Source organism: Solanum dulcamara, chromosome 5, assembly GCF_947179165.1.
Source record: "Solanum dulcamara chromosome 5, daSolDulc1.2, whole genome shotgun sequence".
Taxonomy (NCBI): Eukaryota; Viridiplantae; Streptophyta; class Magnoliopsida; order Solanales; family Solanaceae; genus Solanum; species Solanum dulcamara.
Window position 1 is genome coordinate 34,807,116 of NC_077241.1, and position 25,825 is coordinate 34,832,940.

At 35.9% G+C, this 25,825-nt stretch overlaps 1 protein-coding gene across 1 annotated transcript in view; it reads right to left on the reverse strand.

Moving 5' to 3' along the window:
• Positions 1–6,973: 6,973 nt before the first annotated feature.
• Positions 6,974–25,825, reverse strand: part of LOC129889128 (CHD3-type chromatin-remodeling factor PICKLE-like) — a 56,628-nt gene continuing 37,776 nt past the window's right edge. The window contains exons 17-31 of the mRNA XM_055964303.1: positions 23,432–23,498; positions 23,152–23,274; positions 17,034–17,143; positions 15,688–15,769; positions 12,870–13,067; positions 12,510–12,666; positions 12,313–12,418; positions 12,044–12,118; positions 11,165–11,226; positions 10,976–11,052; positions 10,128–10,258; positions 8,864–9,320; positions 8,201–8,333; positions 8,035–8,108; positions 6,974–7,901 (exon numbers count right to left, since the gene is read on the reverse strand). Coding sequence (XP_055820278.1) covers positions 7,422–7,901; positions 8,035–8,108; positions 8,201–8,333; positions 8,864–9,320; positions 10,128–10,258; positions 10,976–11,052; positions 11,165–11,226; positions 12,044–12,118; positions 12,313–12,418; positions 12,510–12,666; positions 12,870–13,067; positions 15,688–15,769; positions 17,034–17,143; positions 23,152–23,274; positions 23,432–23,498 — 2,332 coding nt within the window. The 3' untranslated portion in view covers positions 6,974–7,421. The remainder of the gene's footprint in view (positions 7,902–8,034; positions 8,109–8,200; positions 8,334–8,863; positions 9,321–10,127; positions 10,259–10,975; positions 11,053–11,164; positions 11,227–12,043; positions 12,119–12,312; positions 12,419–12,509; positions 12,667–12,869; positions 13,068–15,687; positions 15,770–17,033; positions 17,144–23,151; positions 23,275–23,431; positions 23,499–25,825) is intronic.

A 25,825-nucleotide genomic window follows, 5' to 3' on the forward strand; every position in this document is an offset into this window, starting at 1 on the left:
ATCAAAATACTTTAGGCATGAGAGTGGAAGAAATACTCTCATTGAAGCCTTACATACCTGGAATCTGAAGCGTTACTCAGAATTCAAGGACTTAATAAACACTCTTGAATCCTAGCATTTTCTTCTCGTCAGAGTGTTTTGTGTACTACCCGGAGTATATGAATTACTGGAATAGTATTTCTACACTACTAAAAACTAAAACTATATTTTGAGAATGAGTAAAGGAGTGTATAGAGAGAAGAGTTGCTTGAGAAAGCATGATGAACAAAATGATGAAATAAAGTGGGTATTTAAAGGTGTGAAGGAGTGACCTAACAATAATTAAAATAATTATAAAGAAAAATTTAAAAATTTAATGAAAGAGTGTAATGTCATGGTTGATGTCAAATGGAGGACTATTGATGTCACGGGTGATGTCAAATTGATCTAGATCTTTCCATGGTTGGTGAGATGAACTTCTTTTAACGGAATACCCTTTTTCAGAGCTGCATTTGAAAAAGATAACTTCCTCATTGGATTTGGTGTCTTAGTATGAATTGTTTCTCTAGAAGTGTACTTTCATGTTGTTCAAGAATCAACTGATTTGGAGCATCCTACAGTGAGATATGATTTTTTTTCTATAAATACTCTATTTTATCACAACACCATGTCTTGCAATAATTAATTTATTTGACCTATTTAACCTTCGAAAATTAAAATATGGTCCACAAAAGTTGTAGGTAAACTCATAATAAAGTAAAGTGTCACATCTTCCGAACATGAGGACTCACCACTAATACAATGCAATAAGCTCTAGCCACAAATGGGAGAATGAGTGTGATCATCGGACCCTACATTATGATACAATATAGGCAAAAAGTATGTGTTAGCATATGGAATACACTAAGTATGTGAGAAGTATGCATGAACAATAAACATAGGACATAATCAATATGAAACATGGGATGCAAGACCAATATCTTAAAACATGAATAAAAACCATGAAAACCTTAAAAACATCATAACTATTGGTTAATGGCTCAAAATATCATCTTCATATGAACTTTAAAACTTTTCATATAACTTGGTATGGGATAGGATCTTAACCGATACTTAATACCATGCAAGCTATTACAAGAATTCGATGATCCTCACATCGAGAAGGGGGGTCTACCATGCCAGGGTATACTCTGTCATGGTACTCTCTTTAACTTTGGTAAATATGGATCCACTAGCTTTGCCATATTGGAATCTTTAAACCTATGCGGGCAACGTAATTAAGGACTAATGGTTGCTACTAGGATTCCCTCGAGTAGCTACAACGGCTACCAAACTGAACCCCACCTTAAAGTCCTCCCGGTGCTATGTCTTTATCCCAATAGAACTTTTATAAAAATATAGTCATTAACATCATTAGGAAAGATAATAATAGATATCAATTCATCTTCACAAAGATAACATAGGAATAGCTCATCTATCAACTTCATTATGAATGTGTGAGGAAATTCCATTATAACCTTTAACTTCTTTAATATGATTGTGCAACAATGGTCCTTATTGCACTATAACTTCTTTGCTTATAGCAACATTGAAACATCATTCATAACTTCTTTCTTAAAGCATCTTTGAACATCATTCATAAAGCTTTCATTGAAATAACTTCAAAATCACGATCATAGCTCATAAATCATGCTTGAAACTAGCATATAGCATTGGTCTTTGAAATCCATCTTGAAATCATGCAACATGATGTGAAAGCCCAATGCAAATCATAAAATTAGGGTTTTTAGAAGAAGAAATCATAAGAGATTTTGAGAAGAAATCTTTGGGACTCCGTAGGTGAAAGGGACAAGGATGAATTTCCACATACCTTGATTTTTAGAAGCCCTAAATTACAGAGAATTGAAGCCTGACCTTGAAGAAATCCTTAAAATTTGCTTGAGGAAGAAGCAGAATTGGAGAGCACACTTTTAGAGAGAAAATTTTGATTTAGAGTGTTTGGGAGAGAATGAGAGGGTTAAGAGGGTTAAGGGTAGTTAATTAGAATACACTCTCAAAAATCATCCACATTTATTAATGAAAATATAGGGAAAGACTAAAATACCCTCAGCATAAATTGGATTCGAACACCTCAACGAACCTCCACCGCGGCCCGTGAAGCCCAATATGGGTCGTGATGATGATTGTGAACTGGAGGGGGAAATTAAACTTGGGAGAGGCTGCCACCATGGAGGGTACATAGTCCTTCAAGGGCACTACAGTCCGTGGCCCCTATCGTGGTCCTCACAAGGACTTGGGGTCCTAGGGACTCAACTCCACGGATGGGACTATGGTCTGTGGTGCGAGCCGTGGTCCCCCTCATAAACCTGTCCCCTGATTTCATGGAACTACCACGACAGTTCTACACGGGAGGTGGTGAGAAGTACGACCAGTGATGGCCTTCATGGTGCTCGTCTACTGCCAAAAAGCTGAGTTTTCTCTGAGAACTTCCTTTGAACCTCAATTTGCTGAGTTTTCAACTTCCGAGATCCTACACTACCTTGTGCTAGATCCTACTTTGAGACTTATCTTTCACTTTATGTTCTCATTGATGTTCTACTTACTTATGTATGCTAAGTGGCTTGGTTGGAGTCCCTTGAGATTTCAATCGCCGTGTCACGCCTAGAATCTAGCTTTAGTCGTGACAATACTAGAGCAAGTCACTAATTCAATAGACTCATCTAGAAAAATTAAGCTCACCTAAAAATGAATTTTTTGGGGGGGACAACATCTTGTAAAAATAGTCTAATCTGAATCCCGAACAAGGTGAATTAGCATCTTTATTAGGTGCTTCATATGTGAAGAAGTCCGGTAGGAAATAGATCACTGCCATGTAACGGGAACTCTCCGAATGTTTTCGTCACCACGATAGTAAATGGGTCATGCTAAGGTCAGTTAAGCAATTGTTAATAGTTTTGGACTAGAATTAACATGCCGAAGGATAAGAATTATCATTAGAGATTGAAAGATTTTTGATGTGATCATCACTACATTTTGAGTCAGACTCATTCTTTCGATGGGCCCATACTACCGACATCACTATTTTCTCTCAGGGACTGAAAATTTAAAAGCCCCATCTATATCACCCCATTCATCCAAAAGAGAGGGGACGGAGCCTATGTATTAGCATGACTCTTAGATTTAACATTATGATATTCTCTCCATTTATGATGGATTGACTGACTTTTTGCTGAAGTCTTACTGCATCTTTTTTATATAGTGATATGAACAATACATTGGTATCACATAAGAGTTGACCAATTGAAAGGGTATATATTTATTGAATCAAATAATAGGTACCGTTGAACTTCTTTATAACATTGTCATTTGTATGAATATTTTTTATTTACAATGGTGAAATGTTGTTATAGAAAATATACCATCAACATCTATTCCAAAAAAAATTGATTGTTAAAATGAAATGCTGTTATAAAGAGTCTATTGTTTGAATTAGTGTTTTTCTTTTTCTATAGGAAATGTACAGAGGGTAAGGACGGCAACTCAAGCCAGTCATGAAGAGTTTGTCTTGATTGTTGGATTATAGTTTGATGCATTTAGTATTAGGTTGTGCATGCTGAATTGAGCGTGACAACGTAAGATTTTGGGTGCTTTCTCCACAACAATGCATGCTATCGTATCTAGAATTACATGATTTTGTCACTGTTTTATTAGCTAAAACGTATTAATATGTTTGATGAACTAATATGTTGGGTCCGTGCTTAGCACGGACATATTTATCTAGTATATATATAAATGTATAACTACAAATATTCTATATCTGATTTAAAATGATGATTTTTCTGTATGACGTTATGCAAAAAATAATTCGAATAATTGCATCTGTATAGTAATAATTTTTTTAAAAAAAATAGGTATTCAACGATATATGTTATGTTGCAATAATTGATTTTTTTATATATGTTTTTACTGACAAACACGATACACATGTGCAACGCACTTACACTAAACTAATTACATTAAAAGTGGAAAGTTCTTAAAGATAAAAGTTAAATTACTATAAGTACCATCTAAATAATTTTCAAATCCTATTTATAAAAGAAAATCGCATTACTTCGTACTCCTTCGTCAATAGACACAAACATTCAACTCACACTAGAACTTGTTTTGATCAAGACAATCCAATGATCGGGAATATTATCTCTAAATTAGTTGTTGCTCTTCTTTTTTAACCTGTGAGACAACAAATTACAAAGACACCATACGTCCTCAGTTAACAAATTGTTAATTATTTAAGATTTATATCCCATATTATTGTCATTTTTCGTGCTTATTTTAATCTTTTGTTTCTGATTATTTCAACTGTGTAGCCAAAATTGTCAACCATAGCTTTCATACTCAGACGCAAACTCATTTTTGTTTTAAGCGAGGAAGAAACATCGAAACTCTTAAATTTATTATCATAATAATATGTCGCTGTATTAAGCATAGCTTATAGGATAATTTCTATATAAATTATACATTGAAAGAATGATATAACTCTATTAATTAATGTGCATTTCAAAAAATGATGGGCATTCTCAATATTTTTACAAGTTTAGGATCGTTTGTTAGTTGATTAAAGTCCAACCTAATGAATGAATAACTTAGATTATTCATGTATTAATTTTATGCATTGTTTGATTTGTAAATAAAGTTAAACTTTTATTAATTTTATACAATGTTTGGTTGGTAGGTTTCATATATTGTATGAAAGTTTTTAATATGTAAATTCTATATGGTGTTTGGTTGTGTTTTAGTTATTCTACATAATTAATACTCACATAACTTATGAGAAAATCTATGTATAATTTTATGCAAGGTAGAATATGAAATAAATTATGGGGGTATTAGTTATACATAAATTTAAATAATAAATTATATATTTATCTCCATCAATTTACGGAAAACTACACATAATAAACTAAGGGAGTAAACTATTTACTTAAACTGAACCTACCCCAACTTATTTACTGTGATTGGACCAAAGGCCAAAAGCAATTACATCACTGCCCCGCCCCTCTTCGCCCATGTCTGTTTTCGCGTGACCTTCATGATACTGTCAGAGTATATATACACTCGTATATACTTTAATGGTATCAAGAAGTAATTGGACAGTTTATTCAGTGATTAGTTGCTTTTTGCTCCTAGATAACAATACAATACAATATATATATATATATATATATATATATATATATATATATATATATGAATAATTATATCAAGAAATAATTGAGCAGTATAACAATAATTATTCCATCAATTTACTTAAATCTTTTTTTTTTTAAAAAAAGAAGTTTTATTTAAATATACGCCCAACAGAAAAATATTTATATTAGATGTGGATCGAAAATTGAATGATGTTACCTAGGGTTCTGACGAAATCGGCAGCCTCAATACAAATGTTGGTTTTCTTATTGTTTTACTTTCAAAATCTTTTTTTTTTTAAAATTATGTGCACTTTTAAAATTATACTATTTTTCTTCTTTTTTTTTTTATCTTTTTTTAAAAATTAAATAAAAATTAGAAGTCTCTCCACCTACAAGTAATCGATCTACGAATTAGTTTAAATTATACTATATGAATGTGGCCATTAGTTACATATTTTTAACCGATCGAGTCAATTTAATTTGTTTACTTATCTGTTTGTAAATAATGTATATTGATTTACAACAAATTAAAAATTCAATAAGCAATAATTTATGTATTTTAATTTGTACATAACTAAATTCTATATAAATAATACCTACATAACTAATACCAACATCACTAATACTTGCATAACTAATACATGCATAACTAATACCTAGATAACTCTAACCAAAAACCAAACAATCCCTTAGTATTTTCGACTTTTGGTTACGTGTGAAGTTGCTTATTAGTACAACTAATTTCTTAGATTTTGGTGTTACTTCATTTTGTCACGAAATTATAATATTCACAAGTTCAAAGTGTCCTCTCTCGCTCATTTGAGTGAGTTACATGCGAAGAAAAATATTTTAAAGATTTTTGTGAAAGAATTGACTATCTTAAAAAATTATGTCGATATATATAGTCGCATCCTTAGGTATTGTCCATCTTTTGTTCTTTCGCAAGCAAGATTTTACGAAGGCTTTTGATTTTCTCTACCTGTAAATGGAGATAATAAAAAATAAATATACATTTAAGGATAGCGAAAATTCTTGTATTTCCTCTACATTCTAAATAATTTGACAAAAACACATCTTTGGGTTTTATAAGTACAGAATCTTATACTAAAAAGTTGAATTACCTAAATATTCATTCCTTTAGTTTTAAATGAAGACCTTACATATTTAAATGAGATTCCAGCAGCCAACAGCATTAAAACAATTCAATTCATTCTTCCTAAACTGCTTATTCCTTCTTCACTCTCAACATTGAAGAAATTTGCATAGATACATTGTGGGTTTGGAGAATTATTTGATCGTGTAAATGTGTTGTTACTGTTGAAAACTAATTATAAAAAAAAATCTAACGTTTTTTAGTCTTTTGAAAACAAAACTGCAAAACAAACTTTTAATAAATGATAAAATTTCCTTTGACATTGAGTTATTTCGTAAATAAATATTATTCCTTCTTCATTCTACTACTAGAATTTATGTCCCATCATCAATTCTCTCTTGATTTAATTTTCTAACAATTTTTTGTATGACCACTTTGTGGGTTGAATCTCGGTTAAGGAGCTTAACTTTTAATTTTCTGAAGATTATAGAAAATCTTATCAAGAATGTGACTTTCAACAGTCTGGTAGAAAAATAATTTTAGAAAGAAAATATATTAACTTAATTGACAGAATGATGGCTAAAACACAAATAGAATTGTGCAAGAGTGCTATGTTTCGATTTTATATTTTATAACTAAATGAAATATCTATCTACGTATAAAATACTTTTAAGCATATAGTTTCTGAAAAAATAAGATGAAGCAACACACATGCAGAGAAACTATTTACTATAACAAAAGGATGTTGATACAAGTGAATAAGAGGCATCCGAAGCTTTGCCAAGCTTCACAGGCACATAGAGTGTCTATGATATACAGAACATCAATTTAAATGAAAGGAAATCAGGCCGATAGAGTTTCCCTTATTTTGGTGAAGCAGAACACTTCATGTCAGCGATGAAGATGATAAATTAGAAGACAACTAAAACATTTTCATCATGTTAAATCGACGAAATAGACTTCTTTCAAGAATAACCAGGAAAACTCTGAAATCCATCAAGGCTTCATTCAACTGCAATTATGCTGGTAGAACTTGTGGTAAGACTAGAACGCTCAAGTATGAATGCTGATTCTCATTTTACATAACCCACTTAGCAACTTGGAAAAGGAAATTGTCGATTATAAGAGTCGCTCTAGGAACTACCCAACAAAAGTACTTACTAATCTTCATTTATATGATCAACCTCAGAACCTAATCTTCTGTTCGTCCAGGCATTTGAGGTGGAAATGTCCACCATTTCTGTATCAGCTTCTCCAGTTGATAAACTACTAGGTCTAGTCTCCAGAACCGCAGGAGTAACATTGTGGCTCTCAGTCATACTTCCAACTGTACAACTGGTAGCACTCTTGGATCCAGATTCTGGTTGTTTTGGAAGACTCTCATGTTCTTTCACAGCATTGAGCACCCTATCATCTACTTGAGATGAAGGAACTGGATAACTGGATTTACTAGCTTCAGAATTCCGATCTTCTTGAACCAGTTTCCTCTCAAAATTAGGAGTATTTTGATGAGGAGAAGAAAGAATTTGGTTCATCTGTTGACAAATAGCTTCCAATGGAAGGATGTTCTTTCTCATCCCTGAACTAGGGTCTGTCTCATTAAATGAGTCTTGGACATTTCCAGAAAGTACCAGGCACATCTGCAGAACAGAGAGAGAAGGATACATGTATCATGTTCAGAATACTTTCCAGAGAAATGTGGTTTTATTGTCTTATACTGGAAAGTATTTATGCATAGATGAAAACAAAGTATGTTTGGAGTGAACTATTCACCTTGTTATAAAGCTCTGCAACACTTAAACGATCTGGTTTACGATCACAAGCAACTTGAGAGATTCCTTGTGGAGCTGCATGCAAAGAAGTGCACGATTGGCTGCTAGGTCAGTACATTCACTACATGACATGCAATAGAAGCTTGAGGAGGCAAATGATTACTTACAAATTGCTACTAGTCTTGCGAAATGGTCAATCATTTCAGTATTGACTTCTTCAACATTTCGATTTGGTTCATCCACAACCTTGGTATCACACACCATCCCTTCGTTGGGCAGTTCATGAGATTTTTCATCATCCTATAGGGAACGCACAACGATCAATATAACACATGAACAAGTGTAGCTCCACAGAAGTAACCAATGATGCTGCCACCCTTAGTGACCTAGATTTCATAAACTAGTTCACTGAAAGAACTTTAAGCAATTAAGCAAGTCAATGAATTGTACTGAGTTCCAAACATGTCCAATGGTTGTTCCTCAAGAAAAGGGGTCATATTATCAAGGCCTGATTAATTCTATAGGAGAATATCCTTATATACAGCTGAGAATTCACAAGGTTCTATACTAGTTAAAGTGCAAACTAGCTGAGAACATGTAGTTCCATTCATGAGCTAAACCCGCCAAACCAGGTTAGCTCACGAAATACTTGGATCTCAGAGAGTATAAAATACTTGGATGTGAAATTCCTTTGATTAGTTTTCTGATACTGACTTGACATACACTGAACGACAGAAAAATTAGGGATCAATAAACCCTTTGGACATGTACATGACAGATCACAAGCTATCCAACATCATGTATTTTAAGAGTTCGATAAAACAACTTACAAAGGCTTCTTTCTGATATTCTGCATTAAGGCCCTTTTCAAGAAGCAGCACCCTTTTCTTTATAAATTCAACTTGTCTTCTCTGCATCTCTCTAAAATGATACAATGAAGACGAATCTTGGATAATTTGTCGGTTTGAAGGATCACTTGTCCCATGTGAAAGTTCAGCTCCATAGTTATTCCCATCACCAGTAGCTTTCACCTGACTTCCAACAGACTCAGCATTAGCTGTATTTACCCCGTGTGGTGGTTGAGAAACTCCAGGAACAGTAAATTGTTCTAGGGGAACTCCGGAAGCTGGCAGTTCTTGGAAAGGTCCTGGAGCAGGAGGAACTTGTGGCTGAGAAGCTCCAGGAACGGGTAAATTTACGACAGGAAGATTGAGTTCTTTACAGATGATCTCTTGGATCCTCAACTCTTTGTCATCAACAATTGTCTGCCATCTTCCGTAACCATGCCTGCATAACCATAGACCCAGAAAATCGAAAACAATATCAGCAGAACTTAGCAATTTGCCGCAATTATTGAATTTAATGTTTGCTCTGCCAGCTCCTCAAATCCAGAGATGAACTTATAACCTAAGATGAAGTTAATAGAAATGCACAGTGAAAAAGACGTGATCCTAAATACATTAATTTGTGTTTCAAGGAGAAAATGGGCAATGACGGTTTACATGGTGTGAACAAACAAAATTGTCATAAGATGATTAGTAAGCAAATACCAGGGCTTGACAAAGTGAAATAGTTACAAGTTCAGTTCTAGAACATATGCAAAAGAGTAGCATGGCAATCTTAGATGTCAATTAGTGAAAATTTTGATATGAACATAAACTGATAAAGCAAATTCTTTTCCGTTAATCAGCAAAGATTTTGAGCATTTTCACATGTTTTACTTTTTGTAAGTACAGGATAAATTCTCCAATCAAGTTTTGAAGTAAAGGGTATATCTTATATTTTCTGTAAATTTGTCAGACCTACCATATTCACTTTTTTAGAATTTTAGGAAAGGGCTCTAGTAGTTGTGATTGATGAAAAGAAAGTAGGCCAATTAAGTACTAGAACAATACTAAAGATCATCTATTCAAAGCCTTCATCTCTTTAATTCAATAGACTTTCACATGCTTTTCACTACTGGTAAATGCAATCTATCAACTCCTGTCCTAGTCTTTCTTTATAAAGCACAATTTCAGAACTACAGCTTTATTTCAACTGGCTAAGCAGTTCCTAAATTCATTATAGAGATCAGCAGAGATAAAGGTTACATACTTTATCAATGCCCGTAGAAGCAGCAAATCATGCTCATCCTTCCAATGTTTTCCACCTTTCAATCCAGGGAACCGAGACATGATATCCTCGGCAAAAAGAGAGCCACCTGTCTTTTCTGAAAAAGCCTTCACCTGAAACAACAGAACATATTTATCAACCTTGAACCATGAATACACCTCTATAGTTGTAGCTTAATGAAGATCTGCTGTCATCTGATAACACAACTTGAGGTAGAAAGCTTCAGCTTTGTGGGAAATTAAAGATCACATATAAACATTTGACAGTGTCAAGATGACTACATGAAAACCGAGCAAACGTCATAGTTCTAAATTATTTTAGACATTACAGGCACAAGAAATTCAGCAACAGCACTGCATTTTACCATTCTATTTCTGACAAGTTACATTATATTTATACGTCTGATACCTCAACCACATTGCAAAATAGCATTAACCATGAAATAAGACACTTCCATTTTCTCTTTTCAAACATGAGAACAGAATCTCGTGTTTTCATGCCAAAAGACCAAGTTGCAATAGCAGTAGCACAAGTGAGGATGCAAATGATGTGTTGGATGTGAAACAAAGATATGCTAATTGGAGCAATTTATAAAGACATGAAATGTATTCAATATTAAGTTTAAGTTATGATTTATTGTTGCCACAATAAACAAATTAGTTGCTAGAAGTAAATAACTAGACAAGGGGAACAAATAGGACATGCATATCGGAAAAGATCTAATACATTCTATCAAAGGTCCTGTTTGAGATACACCCTGTTACAACCACACACCAGTGAGAATTCGATACTGCAAAGCTATATAGGACACTGGAGTATGAAAAACTTGCCTTGTCCCTTATAAGAAGCAAGACAGCTATCCTAACAAGCACATCTGGTATTCTAAGTCCTTCTTTTGGAACACCATCTGCAATCAAAAATATTTAAATGTTTCCTGACCCGCCAGGAGGAAAAGGAGATTTGAAGCCTATAAATAAGAATCATAAACAACGATTTAAGAATCAATACAATTTCTTAACCTGAAAATGTAGGTGAGTCAGTGATTTCTTCAGATATGTGTGACAAAAAGAGAGCTCCATAACTGTATAACAGTGATTAGAACATGTCAGTACATATGATCTAACATGTCTATCCAATAAGAGAAATACAACACTAGGAATTTGTCAAAATAAAGATTCATGAAAAGAATCTGTGTCTTGGGGGAAATAAGTTAGGCTTGTCACAGTGTAACTTTACAGCAGATGTAACTTTACTTATAATTACCATAACTTTAACATAATATAGATTGAAGATGTAATACCCTATCAAGTTGTCTACTACAATTGATATGGTATCAAAAATTGTGCTTCGTCCGTTTCAATTTGTTTGTCAGGTTTTGACTTTGCACGGAGTTTAAGAAACTAAAAAAGACTTTTGAATTGTAGGTCTTAAATTAAAGATATGTAAAATGTACCAAATGCCCTTTCATCTTGTGGTCTTAAACATGCCATGAGGAAAGATGAATTGAAGAGTTGCCAAAAGAGGAAAGAGACATTCTTTCTGAACGGACTAAAAATGAAAGTAGGACAAACCAATTGAAAAGGAGGTAGTACCAATTATCAAATTCATATTGATGCGAAGGCACGGGACCAAATCACCGACAGATATCTCAATTATTCAATCAGTATATTCAGATCCATAAAAAATTTAAGAGAGAGAGACAGAGATAGAAGGAGAAGAGTAAGAAGATGCATGATGAGCGACTTTTGATAACAGAAAGAGGTAGTGGTTTGGCATAGAAGGCAAGTTCATCTACGTATACCTTTGGCTGAGACATAGCTACAGCCTAGAGCAACAGAGAGTTTAAATGTACTAATAATCGGGGAATATAAAACTTCACAGTTAATGTATGCACATACTCTTGAATTTCTTCATAAGTTTTCTGCTTCAATCGTGGAGTGAAGTCTGCCCAGTCAAACTCACCAGCCCCAAATCTGTAAAGACAAGAAATTATGTCCAACATTTTCAGATTTTTGTATGTACAGAAGATGTGAATACAGAATAGTAGGAAATTATTACTACTCATCTACAAGAACTATGTTCAAATCTCAAACTCAATGGTAGGAAGTCTTGAGAGGAGAATATAAAGAAAAATGTAGCAGAAAAAAGAATACAGAAAAAATGAAACCTCATCAAAATTTGGACAAATGCTGCCCTTTGGCTTTGATTGAACCCCAGTACCCTAAATGATCTTCCTTCTCCTTCCATCAAAGGGAGTGGTTCAGTAGAATCAACTGTCAAAAGAAAATATATTCTTCACTAAAATATTGCTTTTCATTAGTCGGAACTGAAATTCAAAAATGAGATTGAGAACCCATATCCCACCGCGGGCTTTCTTTCTGTGAGCCTTCCTCGCAACTGGCGCTCCCGGTGAAGCTGTCTCACCATCACTTGAATCAGCTTCAGCTTCATAGTTGTCATCCTCTCCATCGGTGCTCACATCCTCCAGACCAGCAAGATCATCATCCTCAACTGACACCATCTAGGAAGAGAATAAGATATGAAACGTGGAATCAAAAAGGGAAAGTAGCAAGAAATTACTAGATTAACGTGTCCAATAAAGAGCAACCACCAGAAAATATCAAAGAATGAAAAGGAATGACGCATGACACAGTGTTTAATAGCCCATCAAACTCATTCAAAAGAACAAACAAAAATTAAATTAACAAGCAAAAGATTTCACACCTGCTTACGACTCCTCTTTCCCTTCCCCATGGTCTTGAATTCTTCAACTTGACGCACTTCATATTTATCTCGTAGCAGTTCTTCCCAATAAGATGCTCTCTCAGAATTGCTTACAGTTGCTTTATTCTCCACAGGGGCAGTTGGTGCTTCCTCTTCTGCTATTGCTTCTGCTTCTTCAACGTACTCAAAATTAGCAACCTAAGGCATTCATCAGTTTATATCAGCAAATGAAGAACAACGGCAAACATTGTATATTACGAATTTTAAAATGGTATCACTTACACAACTAAATCAGGAATTTAGTATATCAATCATCATAACATTGTTTATTAACTATCCTTACAAAAAACCATCTAAACCATCAAATTATTTCGTGCTTATTCAAAGCCAAATATTTGTAAAAAAAATTACTTTATATGCAAGCAAAAAAGTCCATTCAAGGACAGCACTAAGTAGGTGATGAATATGTACTGTTAAATAAACTCAGGTTCACATTAAACTTGGAAGGACCTGAGAAAACTGTACTAGAGTGTCTAATTCATCTACATTTAAGAAGTTAAACCAAAAAAGTCAAATTATAAGCATTTTCATTTAACTCTATCAGCTTGTACTAAATTGAAAGGCTATTGGCCACAACTCCAAACTGCATGTCCGTATATATAAGAATTCCTTATACTAGATGGCAAACCTCAATGGAACACCTGGAAGGAATATTTGATCAGCCCAATAAAATGACCCAATCATGTCAACACTGCCAATCCCCAAAATTTATTGCAGAAACATGAAGTTCACTGTCCTGGACTTTTTTTTTGTTTTAATAGTCACAGTTCTAGATCTGAATTGACATTTTCTTTTTGAAATTTACATGAAACTAAATATAAAAGCTCGACAAGCCAGAGGGTACTGACATTTCATGAGATCCTGAGATACCATGGAGGGGGATTTCAGTTTAGGAGGAACCTTCATGACTGGGAGATGGGAGAATTTCAGAGCCTGGTCGAGCTATTTTATGGGCAGATCACAACACACACTCATCAGATATATGGAGATGGCGAGAGATCCCTATTACCAGAGTTTACTAGGGGGTGAGGATAGGCTGGTTCGCTTAAAGAGAAACTTTTCTATGATCAGGTCCAAATCATGTTGCACATGAGCAGGCTCTGTAAGATCCAGTATGGAATCTTCTTTTCCCTACCGGTCTATCTGGGTCACCAGTGTACCTAGAAGATGTGTTACTTTGCGTGGATGGCAACTAGAGGAGTGATTTGACTGCAGAAAATTTGAGAAAATTAAGGATCAACTATGTGAGCTGGTGCAATGTGTAGATGCTCAGGCGAAGATGTGAATCCTCTCCTATTGCATTGTAAAGTGGCTACTAATTAGTGGTCGGTGGTCCTTAGCTAGTGTGGAGTACAATGGCTGATGTCAGGCATAGTGATGGAAGCATTGCAAAGTTGAGCTAAGATCGCGGAAAAGAATCCCAAGGGTATGAAATGTCGCACCACTAGCCATTATGTTGGTTATATGGAAAGAGAGAAATAGGAGAGCTTTTGTAGGGGTCGAGCAAGATATTGTAAAACTGCAAAACAGTCTTTTGTTCCTAGTTTCTTTTTGGTGTCACCATGAGGTTCCTGTCTCTGGAGAAGATTGGGCCTCTCTTGGAGAAAACCATATTTTTCTATAGATTTCTCTACTTTTTTGGGTATACGTCTTGTATATGGGGTTTTCTCCGTATTGTTAATAAAATACTTTACCTTACCACAAACAACTAGACAACGTCAACCAACTGAGATCCATTAGTAAAAATGAATATACTTATTTTGCTCAATTATATTGACCTATACATTTATCATCTGAAAGATGCCTCACCAATATAAGTATACAACTAGCATATGGTACAATATAAACATGTTGACAATAAAGAGAACAATTATACTTTATGAGAAGTGTCTTCTTCAGTGACTAATCATAAATTGCTTTTCGGTTTTACTAAGTGAAGTTTATTTAACATGTAATTACTTTTTCTCTTTTTCCGGGAGGGGGGAAGTAAATTTACTTTGATAAAAAATGTATTTATTTAACCTTTAATGCACTAAACTTAGCTACTGTAAAATTGTAAGCAACTGTTATTAAATGAAATAAAAGCTGACCCAAAAAAAAAGGAAGCAACAAGGCTCCTAGTGCTTAAGCGAGAACTAATGTTCATGCTTCTTAGAGGTGAAAAACAAATTAAAAACAATACAAAAGATACCTGAACATATATGAAGTTAGTGCTTATAACATCATCATTGGTACTACAACCATCATTACTACTTTTAGGGGTCGTTTGGTTGGGAACAAGTTATCCCGGAATTAATTAACCCGGTATAAGTTATCTCGGGATAAGTTATTCCACCATGTATATGGGATAACTTATCCTGTCACTATGGAAAAAATGGTGGAATAAATAATCTTAGGAGTACCTAATACCTCAAACCAAAGGTGGGATAAAATAATCCTACATTTTATCCTGGAGTATTATACCTTAAACCTCACACCAAACGACTCCTTAGCATCTAATACATAATAATATATTGACCCCAACTCAATTCAAACGTCATTAAAATGTAAGTAGAACAAGCCCATAGAAGAATAATTTCAATTGCAAAGTTAAGTTTCAGTTTTCAATTTGTCAAACATGATATAGGAATAAGTCGCTACACTTAAACTTTAGTGAATTTTGCTATAATTCAAGTCAATTGCAAGAATAATTTCACAAAACCAGTTTCCTGTCATAAAATGCTAAAATAGATATAAAATAAAAAAAAAAAAAAAAAACCTTAAAAGCCTTCAGAAATGAATCCTCCTCTTCATCATTTGCTGCAGCATCCTCATCTCTAACTTGCTCACGATCAAGTAGTCTAAAAAAAATAGAACGAATAAATTACTTGAATTATAATTTTTATAAAACATATACTCCCTCAGTCCCAATTTATGTTGCACCGTTTCACTTGACACAAAGTTTAAGGAAAAAAGAAAGGCTTTTGAAAGTTGTGGTCCAAAACAAACCTCGGATGTTTGCGTGACTATAAATCTTTTCATTAAAAGGTAACAGAGAACTTTGAAGTTAAGTTATTTCTAATTATTTTCTAATTATAAAAAGGGGACATTCTTTTTGGGACAGACTAAAAAGGAAAGGGTGTCACATAAATTGGGATAAAGGGAGTAATACTTGGGTACTCCACAGACCCAACAAATCAGTCCCAGATTGACCTGCTTGTAATTTCAGAATAAAATGTTTGGGAAAAAAAATAGTACATTGAATGTGATAGTCATGCTAAAATTATAGTTTAAAATGTGAAACACCGAGCAGTACAGAAAACGGTAGAATCAATATAGAAACAATATAAAATATTACTTTCATATTGGAAAGAAAGGTGGGATTAAGAGTATGACGGAGAAATAACTCAAGTGTCCGTTTCAATTTGAATAACAATTTCTTTGACTCAAAACATACATAATTAGAAACTACTACACTACATCATTTGTTATAATTAACAATACTTTTAAAATGTAGCAAAAAAATCACGGTAAACAAAGAAAAGCAAATTGACTCCCCAAAGTTATAGTGCCATATAAAATAAAACAGAAGGTTAACACTTAATATTAATTGACATAATACATAAATATGACCCTTAACTTGGCTTCAGCTGGCAACTATAACCTCTACCTTTTCTAGTGCATAAGTTGGCACTTTAACTATCCAAAACTTGAACAAATAGACACATTCGTCCTACATGGCGTCCTACATAGCGTTTTTGTGTCCTACGTGGCGTCCTACGTGTATTGCGTCACGTAGGACATATGTGTCTATTTGTTCAATTTTATACAAGTTTAAGTGCCTACTTGTGCACACCCAAAGTTGGAGGGCATAAATGTGAAATAAGGCTAAGGCCAAGTTAAAGGGCATATTTATGTATTATGCCACATTAATTTTCTCTCAAGTCTCAAGGGAGAAATATTTGCCATTTTAGGATAGGTCAGATTTTTGGGACGATCAAAAAAGGAAGGTTTAACTTAATCAGATGGTGGGAAATGTATAATGCAAAATTTAAGAAGTTATACCCCAAAATTATGTTTAAAAAGAGAAACTAAAGAAGGAATCTCTGGGTAAACAAAACTTACCTATCTATTGCAGCATCATCATAATGAATTTGTCGGGATTTTCCAGCCTCATCATTGTCATCAGCAAATAATTCTTTTGATCCATACCTTATGATGTCATCTAATTCTTCCTGCATTAGGGAACCACTCAGGATGGAAGGTACATCAGCATTTTTTTGATGAAATAAGAAGGATATCATTAACAAAAAGCATCAAGAAGATGCAAGCATTACAAAGAGATTATCAGCCCCAGAAAGGCAATAAAAAAAAAAGGTATCACAACTATCAAGATTGATCTATGGAGCTGATAAATGGTTGGCCCAACTAAAAAGACTAATCAAACATCTAGCCTTAAGAGAGGAAATGGGAGTTGGGATGCCATCAAAACACCTTTTCTTCTTCTCTATCCATACAACAACAACATACCCAGTGAAATCCCACAAGTGGGGTCTGAGGAGGGTAGGATATATGCAGACCTTACCACTACCTCATGGAGATAGAGAGGCTTTTTTCGAAGACCCTCGGCTCAAAAGTCACGGTCCCAAGTAAGAGAGAAAAACAATATATATATATAGCATAATGGCAAAAAAACGGAAAAGCAATGCAAATTTTACAACACAAGAACAATAACAATAACAAAGTAATGTGATAATCAAAGGCAATAATAACACAACTATAAAATACATAAGCACCACAAAATACAAGCAGAAACCAAAGACCAGATCTTTTTGATGGACTTTCTACATCAGCATTATTGTTGTATAGGGAGAAAGCAGAGCAGTAACAATTATTCCTGAGGGGACGTTAAAGAAGGATGGAGTAAGATTGCATTATAGATTCAAAGATTCATTAATGCTACACATACGACAGATAGAGGCTGGGTATGGATTCACCTTTTGGGGCGTTCTCTGAATCTGTGGTCTCAAAAGGTTTTCCAAGAAAAAGGAATTTTTTTGTGGTGGATGTATTGAAACTGAAAAAGAAACCAGCTTAAGAAATCATTTGCGATGGGCGAGGATAAAACTGAAGGAGATGGAGGAAACATTCCATAGGTAGTGGAGGTTGAAAGCGGCCGATATGGTTACACTATTCTAATTTGGTGAGCAAATTCAGACGAGCAGCGGTCGGAGAATCTGGGTGATAAGACCTCTTAGAAGCTATGAAATATGGGGCCAACAGATCTTACAAATAGGGGGACGAAGGGCATGGATTTCACATCAGGCCCTAGATCACTTGGGCACATCGAAGGAAGCAAGCGATTTCAACGTGAGGAGGCATGTGACTTTTTGAAGTCGCCCATACCCGATGCTCCACTCAGCCGCAAGTCTTTGGGCCAGTATTTATCAGGCCCGACCCAAGACCCTCTGGACATCTTATATGAGTTCCATGCTTCTTGAGATATAAACACACCGAATATCTATAGAAGTCTTGATTATTCTAACTGCGAACAATACAGGAAACATCACAACTCAAATTCAACTTGTTCTACCTTCAATTCCTCAGGGACAATCCAGTGGTTTCGGGCGAGATCCTCCCGGGGAACTTTCGGACAACGTTCAGAATTTGTCGCATTTTTCCCCAGACCAGGTTCTATCTTTCCTCTCCTCAGCTGATTATTTGTGCTCCCATATATATTTTAGTATCACTTTCTGATGGTTTGATTACTGCTCTTCTTTCTTAGTTCTTACCATTAGTGTTTTAGTTATTGTTCTTCATTTTTCTTCTTAACTTAGTGTTTAGTGTTCTTGATTTGCCTATTAGCTAGTGTGTGTTGTTTCTCTATTATACATTTTATATTGTCAATTATTATCTCGTTGCTTGTATTTTCTGGATTTATTTGTTATCAATTTTTCACTTTGTAGTTCATATCGTTTTAGTGGCTTTGGATACTGATGGTGGACTAGGGTCATGTCCTCAATTGGGGTTGAAGGCGAAGGGAAATAGTGGAAAGAGGGAGACGGGTTTTCGTAAGTTGAGAGTAGGATCGTGGAACATAGGCTCGCTTACAGGGAAGTCCATAGAGCTAGTGAAGAGTCTTAAGAGGAGAAAGATTAATATAGCCTATGTTTTGGAGACTAGATAGGTAGGTTCCAAAGAACGAGATGTGGATGGATTTAAATTATGATACTCAAGAGGCTAAAGAGATAGGAATGGAGTAGGTATTCTAGTCGACGCAGGTCTTAGAAAGTGTGTGGTGGAGGTAAAGAGGATCAATGATAGGATGATGTTTATTAAGCTAGTTATAGGCAAGCTTATTGTGAACGTTGTTAGTGTGTATGCACCCCATGTGGGCCTGGATGAAGAAGTCAAAAGGCTCTTTTGGGCGGATTTGGATGAGGTAGTGAAAGGTATACCGAGTACGAAAAAGATTTTCATTGGTGGAGATTTAAATGGGCATATCGGTACAACTTCTAATGGTTTTGATAATGTCCATGGAGGCTTTGGTTTAGGGGAAAGGAATGGAGGTAGGGTATCTCTCCTGGAGTTTGCTAAAGCTTTTGAGTTGGTTATTACTAACTCGTGTTTTTTGAAGAGGGATAATCAATTGGTCACCTTTAGTAGCACGGTAGCTAGGACTCAGATTGACTATTTACTCCTCCGGAAGGGTGATAGAGGCCTTTGTAAGGATTGCAAGGTTATTCCGAGTGAAAATCTTACTACTCAACATAAGTTTTTGGTGATGGACTCTGAGATTAAGAGGGATAGGAGAAAGAAGACCCTTTTATGACTAATCGAGGATTAGATGAGGGGGGGAGCCTAACTCCCGCCCTTTCTCGGGAGATGGGGGGAGAAGTTGATTGGTCTACGGGCCTGGAGTAGTAGCGGGAATGTGAACAACATGTTGGACATGATAGTTGGGTGCATTAGAAAAGCAGTTTTCGAGGTTCTAGGGGTATCAAGAGGAATCTTTGGTGGTCGTCAAGGAGATTGGTGGTGGAATGGAGAAGTACAAGGCAAAGTGAAAGCCAAGAAGGTTGCCTATACGGAGTGGTTGGAGTGTGTGGATGAGGAGGAGAAGAGTAAGCTTAAATATATCTATAAAAAAGCGAAGTCGGCGGTCACTAATGCTAAGACAGCAGCTTTTGAACGCTTATATGTCGAGTTAGGGGAAAAAGGTAGGGATAAGAGATTGTATAAGCTCGCCAAGGTGAGAGAGAGAAAAGCTCGTGACCTGCATCTAGTAAAGTGCATCATGGATGAGAAAGGTGAAGTGTTAGTGGATGAGCCCCTCGGCAAGGACTGTGTGCACTCTACCTTAAGTGGGGTCTCCCTAGGTATGTTGTTGTTGAGATGGAAACAACTCTTTGGGTGCATAGCAACATTTTGGAGAGGATGTCAAGGGGTATGAAAAAGAGGCCTTAAATATTTTTCCAGAAAACTTATAGCAAGACTAAGATCAACAATCTAGTGCCAAAGATTCTTTCAATTCCAAGATCGAAAGGTTCACAAGAACTTATGAATTTAGTTGCTGTTAATGTCAAATTCAGAAGCAATAGGGACAGAAACAGGGACAAGTTACAGTCAGTTGAACGTCCATGAAGATAAATACAATCTCATGGAACGTTAGGGGGATAAATAATAGGAGGATGTGAAGAAGTCCCACACTCCATGTTAATTGAACCCAACCTAAGCTAGGCAAGTGATGTGTGATAATTGTAAAAAGAGAGAAAATCGGAGCAGAGTCATTAAACACTAATTTCTTAGCATTGAACCTTACTTCAATGACGGGAAAGCTTACGACAGAGGTAATAGAACAAAGCCTTAGGCTGATAAACACCAGTGGTTAATGGAATGGGTGGTCTCCTTATATGGTCTTGGACAATCCTTCCCTCAAGCTAGCTTTAGGGGTTGAGTTAGGCCCAAAATTCATTTCTTTACGTGGTATCAGAGCGGTACCCATCTCACCTAATATTGGGCCCCATACTAAATTGCTCACACTCCAAATGTTCAGCCCTGCGTGGGAGGGGGGTTGTTAAGAAGTCCCACATTGGTGATTAATAGGATGGGTGGTCTCCTTATATGATCTTGAGCAATCCTTCCTTCATGAGCTAGCTTTTGGGGTTGAGTTAGGCCCAAGATTCATTTCTTTAAAGAAGAAAAGAACACTTTACAGAGTAAAATACACAAGTGGAGGGCCGATATTTACTATCTACAAGAAACTAAAGTCAAAGAGGATATGGATGAATATGTGAAGCAACTTCAAGCAAATAGATGGGTGAAGTATGAATGTTTGCAGGGAAATGGCACTAGAGGGGGAATTTTAACGATATGCGGACAGTAGAGTATGGAAAAGGGAAATTTGTTGCACTGGGTTACATTCCCTAACTTGTAGCTTCATGGCACTGACTCAAGATTTTACATGGCATCTAACAAGGGTATATGGACCAAACAACAGAAAATAAGACATGATATTGAGGAGGAAATTGGAGCATCCAGCAGTGGAGATCTTAGGGTGGTATGTGGAGATTTAACACTCCCAGATTCATTTCAGAAAAGAAGAATTGCACTTCCCTCTCCAGAATATGACTGACTTATCAAAAATCATAGATGACATTGAGCTGGTGGATCTTCCACTAAATGGGATGAGGAATTCAAATGTGTCATGCAGTCTATTTTGCAGAGGGTAGCCTCAGACCACATCCCTTTATCATTGTAGAGTGAGGATTTGGACCACAGCAAATCCTACTTTAAATTTTAAAATTGGTGGTTAAGAGTTGATGGTTTCAATGTGAAGATTTAGTGGGAATCTATTGAGGTGGATGGCAGACCAGACTACATCTTGACTAGTAAACTGAAAGCTTTGAAAGGAAAGCTTAAGGAGTGGAACTTAACTAAACATGGGAAGGAACTAATCAAGCTTTTCCATCACTTCTCATCTTTTTACCCAAATTATTCATCAAAAAAGAATCAAAATTCCCACAAAAAAGGGGAAAGAAGAAAACTGAAATAATTACTGCACTACTTCCTCATATGGTTATGCCTAGGTGTTAAGATTGACTTTAGTTTGCCCCCGGGGCCTAGCTCAAGTGGCAAAGGGTGGAGGATTTGTGGCTTAGGTCACAGGTTCAAGCCCCACACCATGCAAAGTGAAGCCTGGTATTTAAGTGGAGAAGGGTAGAGGGGCGGACCCATTATCCACCGAGCTTAGAAGGTTATGGTTGGTCCAAAGGGCGGGCCACAGACGGATTTCTCGGTTATCAAAAAAAGAAGATTGCACTTTAGTTTCAGCAGCATATCCATCGCTGACTCCAATAAGTTTTAATCATCTACAATACAATACAGCTTCACTACAAACTCACAATTTCTACATGGCAATCCATCCACCCCTCCAAAAACAAGAGAAGTAGGAGACCACGTTGAAGAACATTCTACAGGTTTTGAGAGAGGAAAGGGGATGTGTGATCATAAGGCATGCAAAGGGAAGGCTCTTCAACAGAAACAAAAAGAACTATAAAAGAGACATATAATAAGGAAAATGACCAACAGAGAACAAAAATTACAAGAATTGGAGTCATACTTCGTATGTTAAATACAACTCAGTTTTGAATGTAAATTGCATGTTATTCCACGTAATTTCAGTCCTGCCCTGGAATTCTCTTTATAACTTCCATTGTACTACTTGCATTAAAATATCATTCCGGTTAATTAACAAGCACCGAAAAAGCGACTTTTTATGGGCATCTTTCTTCTTCTTTTTTGATACTCCTGGTGTCTGGGCTAGCTTTCACGCACCTCAAATAATTATGTGGGATACCTGTCACCTCCCACAAGCAACAGGTACCAGGTAAATCTGTCCACCAAGGTTAGGACAAGACTAGGACAGATAGAAACAAATCACCTGGTAATGGTATTTTTTGTCTGGATTCAAACATGAGACCTCATGGTTCTCAACCCACTTCATTGACCACTAGGCAACGGGTGCCTTGTATTTCCCCCAAATGCTTTTGCATAAAAACTAGAGGTTTTTAAGCTACAATGATACACAACCTCCCTTCAGCACATTGTGACTGGTGAAATGGGTGAAGATCAGACTGCAATAGGACCTTATTCTAAGATATCTAAGACAATCAACCTTATATACCATATGCACATTTGTATGATCTTGATGTACATATATTCAAGCTTGTGAATATGCTACCTGATTGATGTTTTGAGCTTTGAGCCGTCCAACAACGAGATGTTCTAAAATCATTTTCTTCTTAGTCATCTGCATCATTCTTTCTTCAATTGTTCCTCTTGTTATGAGTCGGAAGATCATCACCTGCAACAGCCAAAAATATAAGTTATCAATTCATCTAAAGGTCAAGAATCCAACTAGCAAATTCAGACCATCTCCATTTTGGCATGGAAATGAGGACTCAAAGGCTTATTAATCATTTTGGCGGGGAGGTGGGGTTTGGGGGAGCAAGATGTATAACCTTGTTTGTTTGTCCAAGCCGATGAGCTCTAGCCATTGCTTGTAGGTCAGCATGGGGATTCCAGTCACTGAGATAAACATCCAACTAAGAGATCAGCTAGTAATCAAAGGCACCAGGAAAATAAAGTGGCAGGAAGTTGTTCCTCCACAAACTCTTCTGTTTCAGGGAGAATTCTTGAAATGGACCAGCTGCATGAAGTTCCAACATGGAGAACCAATTGTCCATATTGTTTTAGCTTCGTGCAGAATCACTTTGCTATATGCTTACCAAATAGACATTTATTGCAATTAACAACCCACTTACCAATAGAATCTTATCATTCTTCTTACAACCATATTCCGAATTTACAGACTAAAAAGCTCACCAAATGAATGAAAAAGCAACAAAGATTGCTCAAATAGCTCTAATATTCTTGTGCAACATTTTTATTGAGTTATTACACTGGGTATGTTGTATTCTTGTGCCAAATTTCTATTGAGGTATTACAAGTCTTCTTGCACTGTTGTTCATACATATATGTCAACACTATGGGCTCCAACGACCAAGTAAGACCACAGAATTTCTGTTAAAACCAGTCTGTCTCACAAATAAAAAAGAAACAGAGGGGAACCCCTAAAAGATGATAAATAAAGAGCAATGCAAATTGTTTTCTTTTATGCTCTTACAGGTTGTTTTCTTTTATGTTCTTACAACCTCCAACAAGCTGGGATTTAAGGGAAGAGATTCGGATTCCCATGACAGAAGGATGGAAATAAAAGGAAATTAAGGATGGAGAATTGACAAAAATGATTGGTAACTCAATGATAAAAGGTATTCCTACTCCAGGTGCAAGAGAGCTAATTTGTTATTGCCTACTTTTAAGGATACCCAGAGGAAGAAAGAAGGGTAGAAAACGTGATAAATTTCCATAGACTGGAATATGTTACATTTCGACTAATCATAGCATCTTAGTTCTCACTCATCCCAGAGACTTGTCTGCTGTAATCCAACCAATTCAAACAGAATTATGTGTTTCCAAAAACTTACACAGCCATTTCCCCTAATTGACCAATGTTCTTTGAAATCAAATTATCCAAAACCTAACGATCATCTTAGAAAGAGTCTCAACAAGCTCTATGCCTACATGTTGATAAAATAAGAGTAACCCAACGTGATAAATTTCCATAGATAGAATATGTGACATTTCAACTAATCGTATCATCTTAGTTCTTTCTCAGCCAAGGAATTGTTTGATTTAATCAACCAATTCAAAGAGAATCCGGTTCTTCCAACATCTTACACAATCATTTTCCTAATTGAGTGATTATTTTTTTAAGAATAGTAATACTCTACATATTGAAGGGGAGCCTTGGAGTAACTGGTAAAGTTGTTGTCATGTGACCAGGAGGTCACGGGTTCAAGCCTTGGAAACAGCCTCTTGCAGAAATGCAAGGTAAGGCTGCGTACAATAGACCCTTGTGGTCGGGCCCTTCCCCGGACCCTGCGCATAGCAGGAGCTTAAGTGCACCGGACTGCCCTTTTTTTAGTAATACTCTACATATTAACAGGTATACTATATGTCTATACCAAATTTTATAGTCCCCAGAACCAAGAAATTACAAAATATAGGAAACTTCGTGAGTATGTTCTTTCTTACATGTTGTCTAAAACATCAAAAATATCTTCAGTTTGTACTAGACATTCCTCTTTACACCAAAAGTAATAAAGTGCTAAGAAATTCATCTTCAGATTTAGTATGTTGCACTGCTTCTCCTCAAAACACCTCTAATTTCTCTATCCCTATAGTCTACCAAGCACATGTTGGGACAACCCTCCACCTCTCTTTCTGATTAGGTAGAATTCCTTCTCTACCACAACTGTCTAGTGCCTCCTTTGTGCTGTGTGGCATCACCCATCTGATTTCCCTTAAGTTGAGTGATGTTCATCAACATCAAATTATCCAAAGAACAAAAATCCTCTTAGATGGGTCTCAACAAGTTATAGAGTATAGACCTTCATGTTTAGAAAATCCATACACTAGCTTCTTTATCTTATTTGCAGATCTTTCAAGGATTTTGAGCAAACCCAGCAACGTAGTCTAGTATTGTAAGACAAAAGGAAGCTGTGCTTCCGGTGAATTGACCCAGTAAAATTCCTCCGAAATAGGTGGACCAAACACTGGATAACATAACATCAAGCATGGATCTTCCTTTGATACCATGTTAAGAAAATAGACCTGAATCAGACCTAACTCAACCACAAAAGCGACCTCATGTAATGATTGTTCAAGATTGGATAAGGAGATCACAGAACATACAAGGAGATTACATGTCATACGCTCGGCTGATATGGGATTCTAACAAGTGAAGAAAATATATTGCGGACTTAGTGATTTGATGAATACAATAACACTTA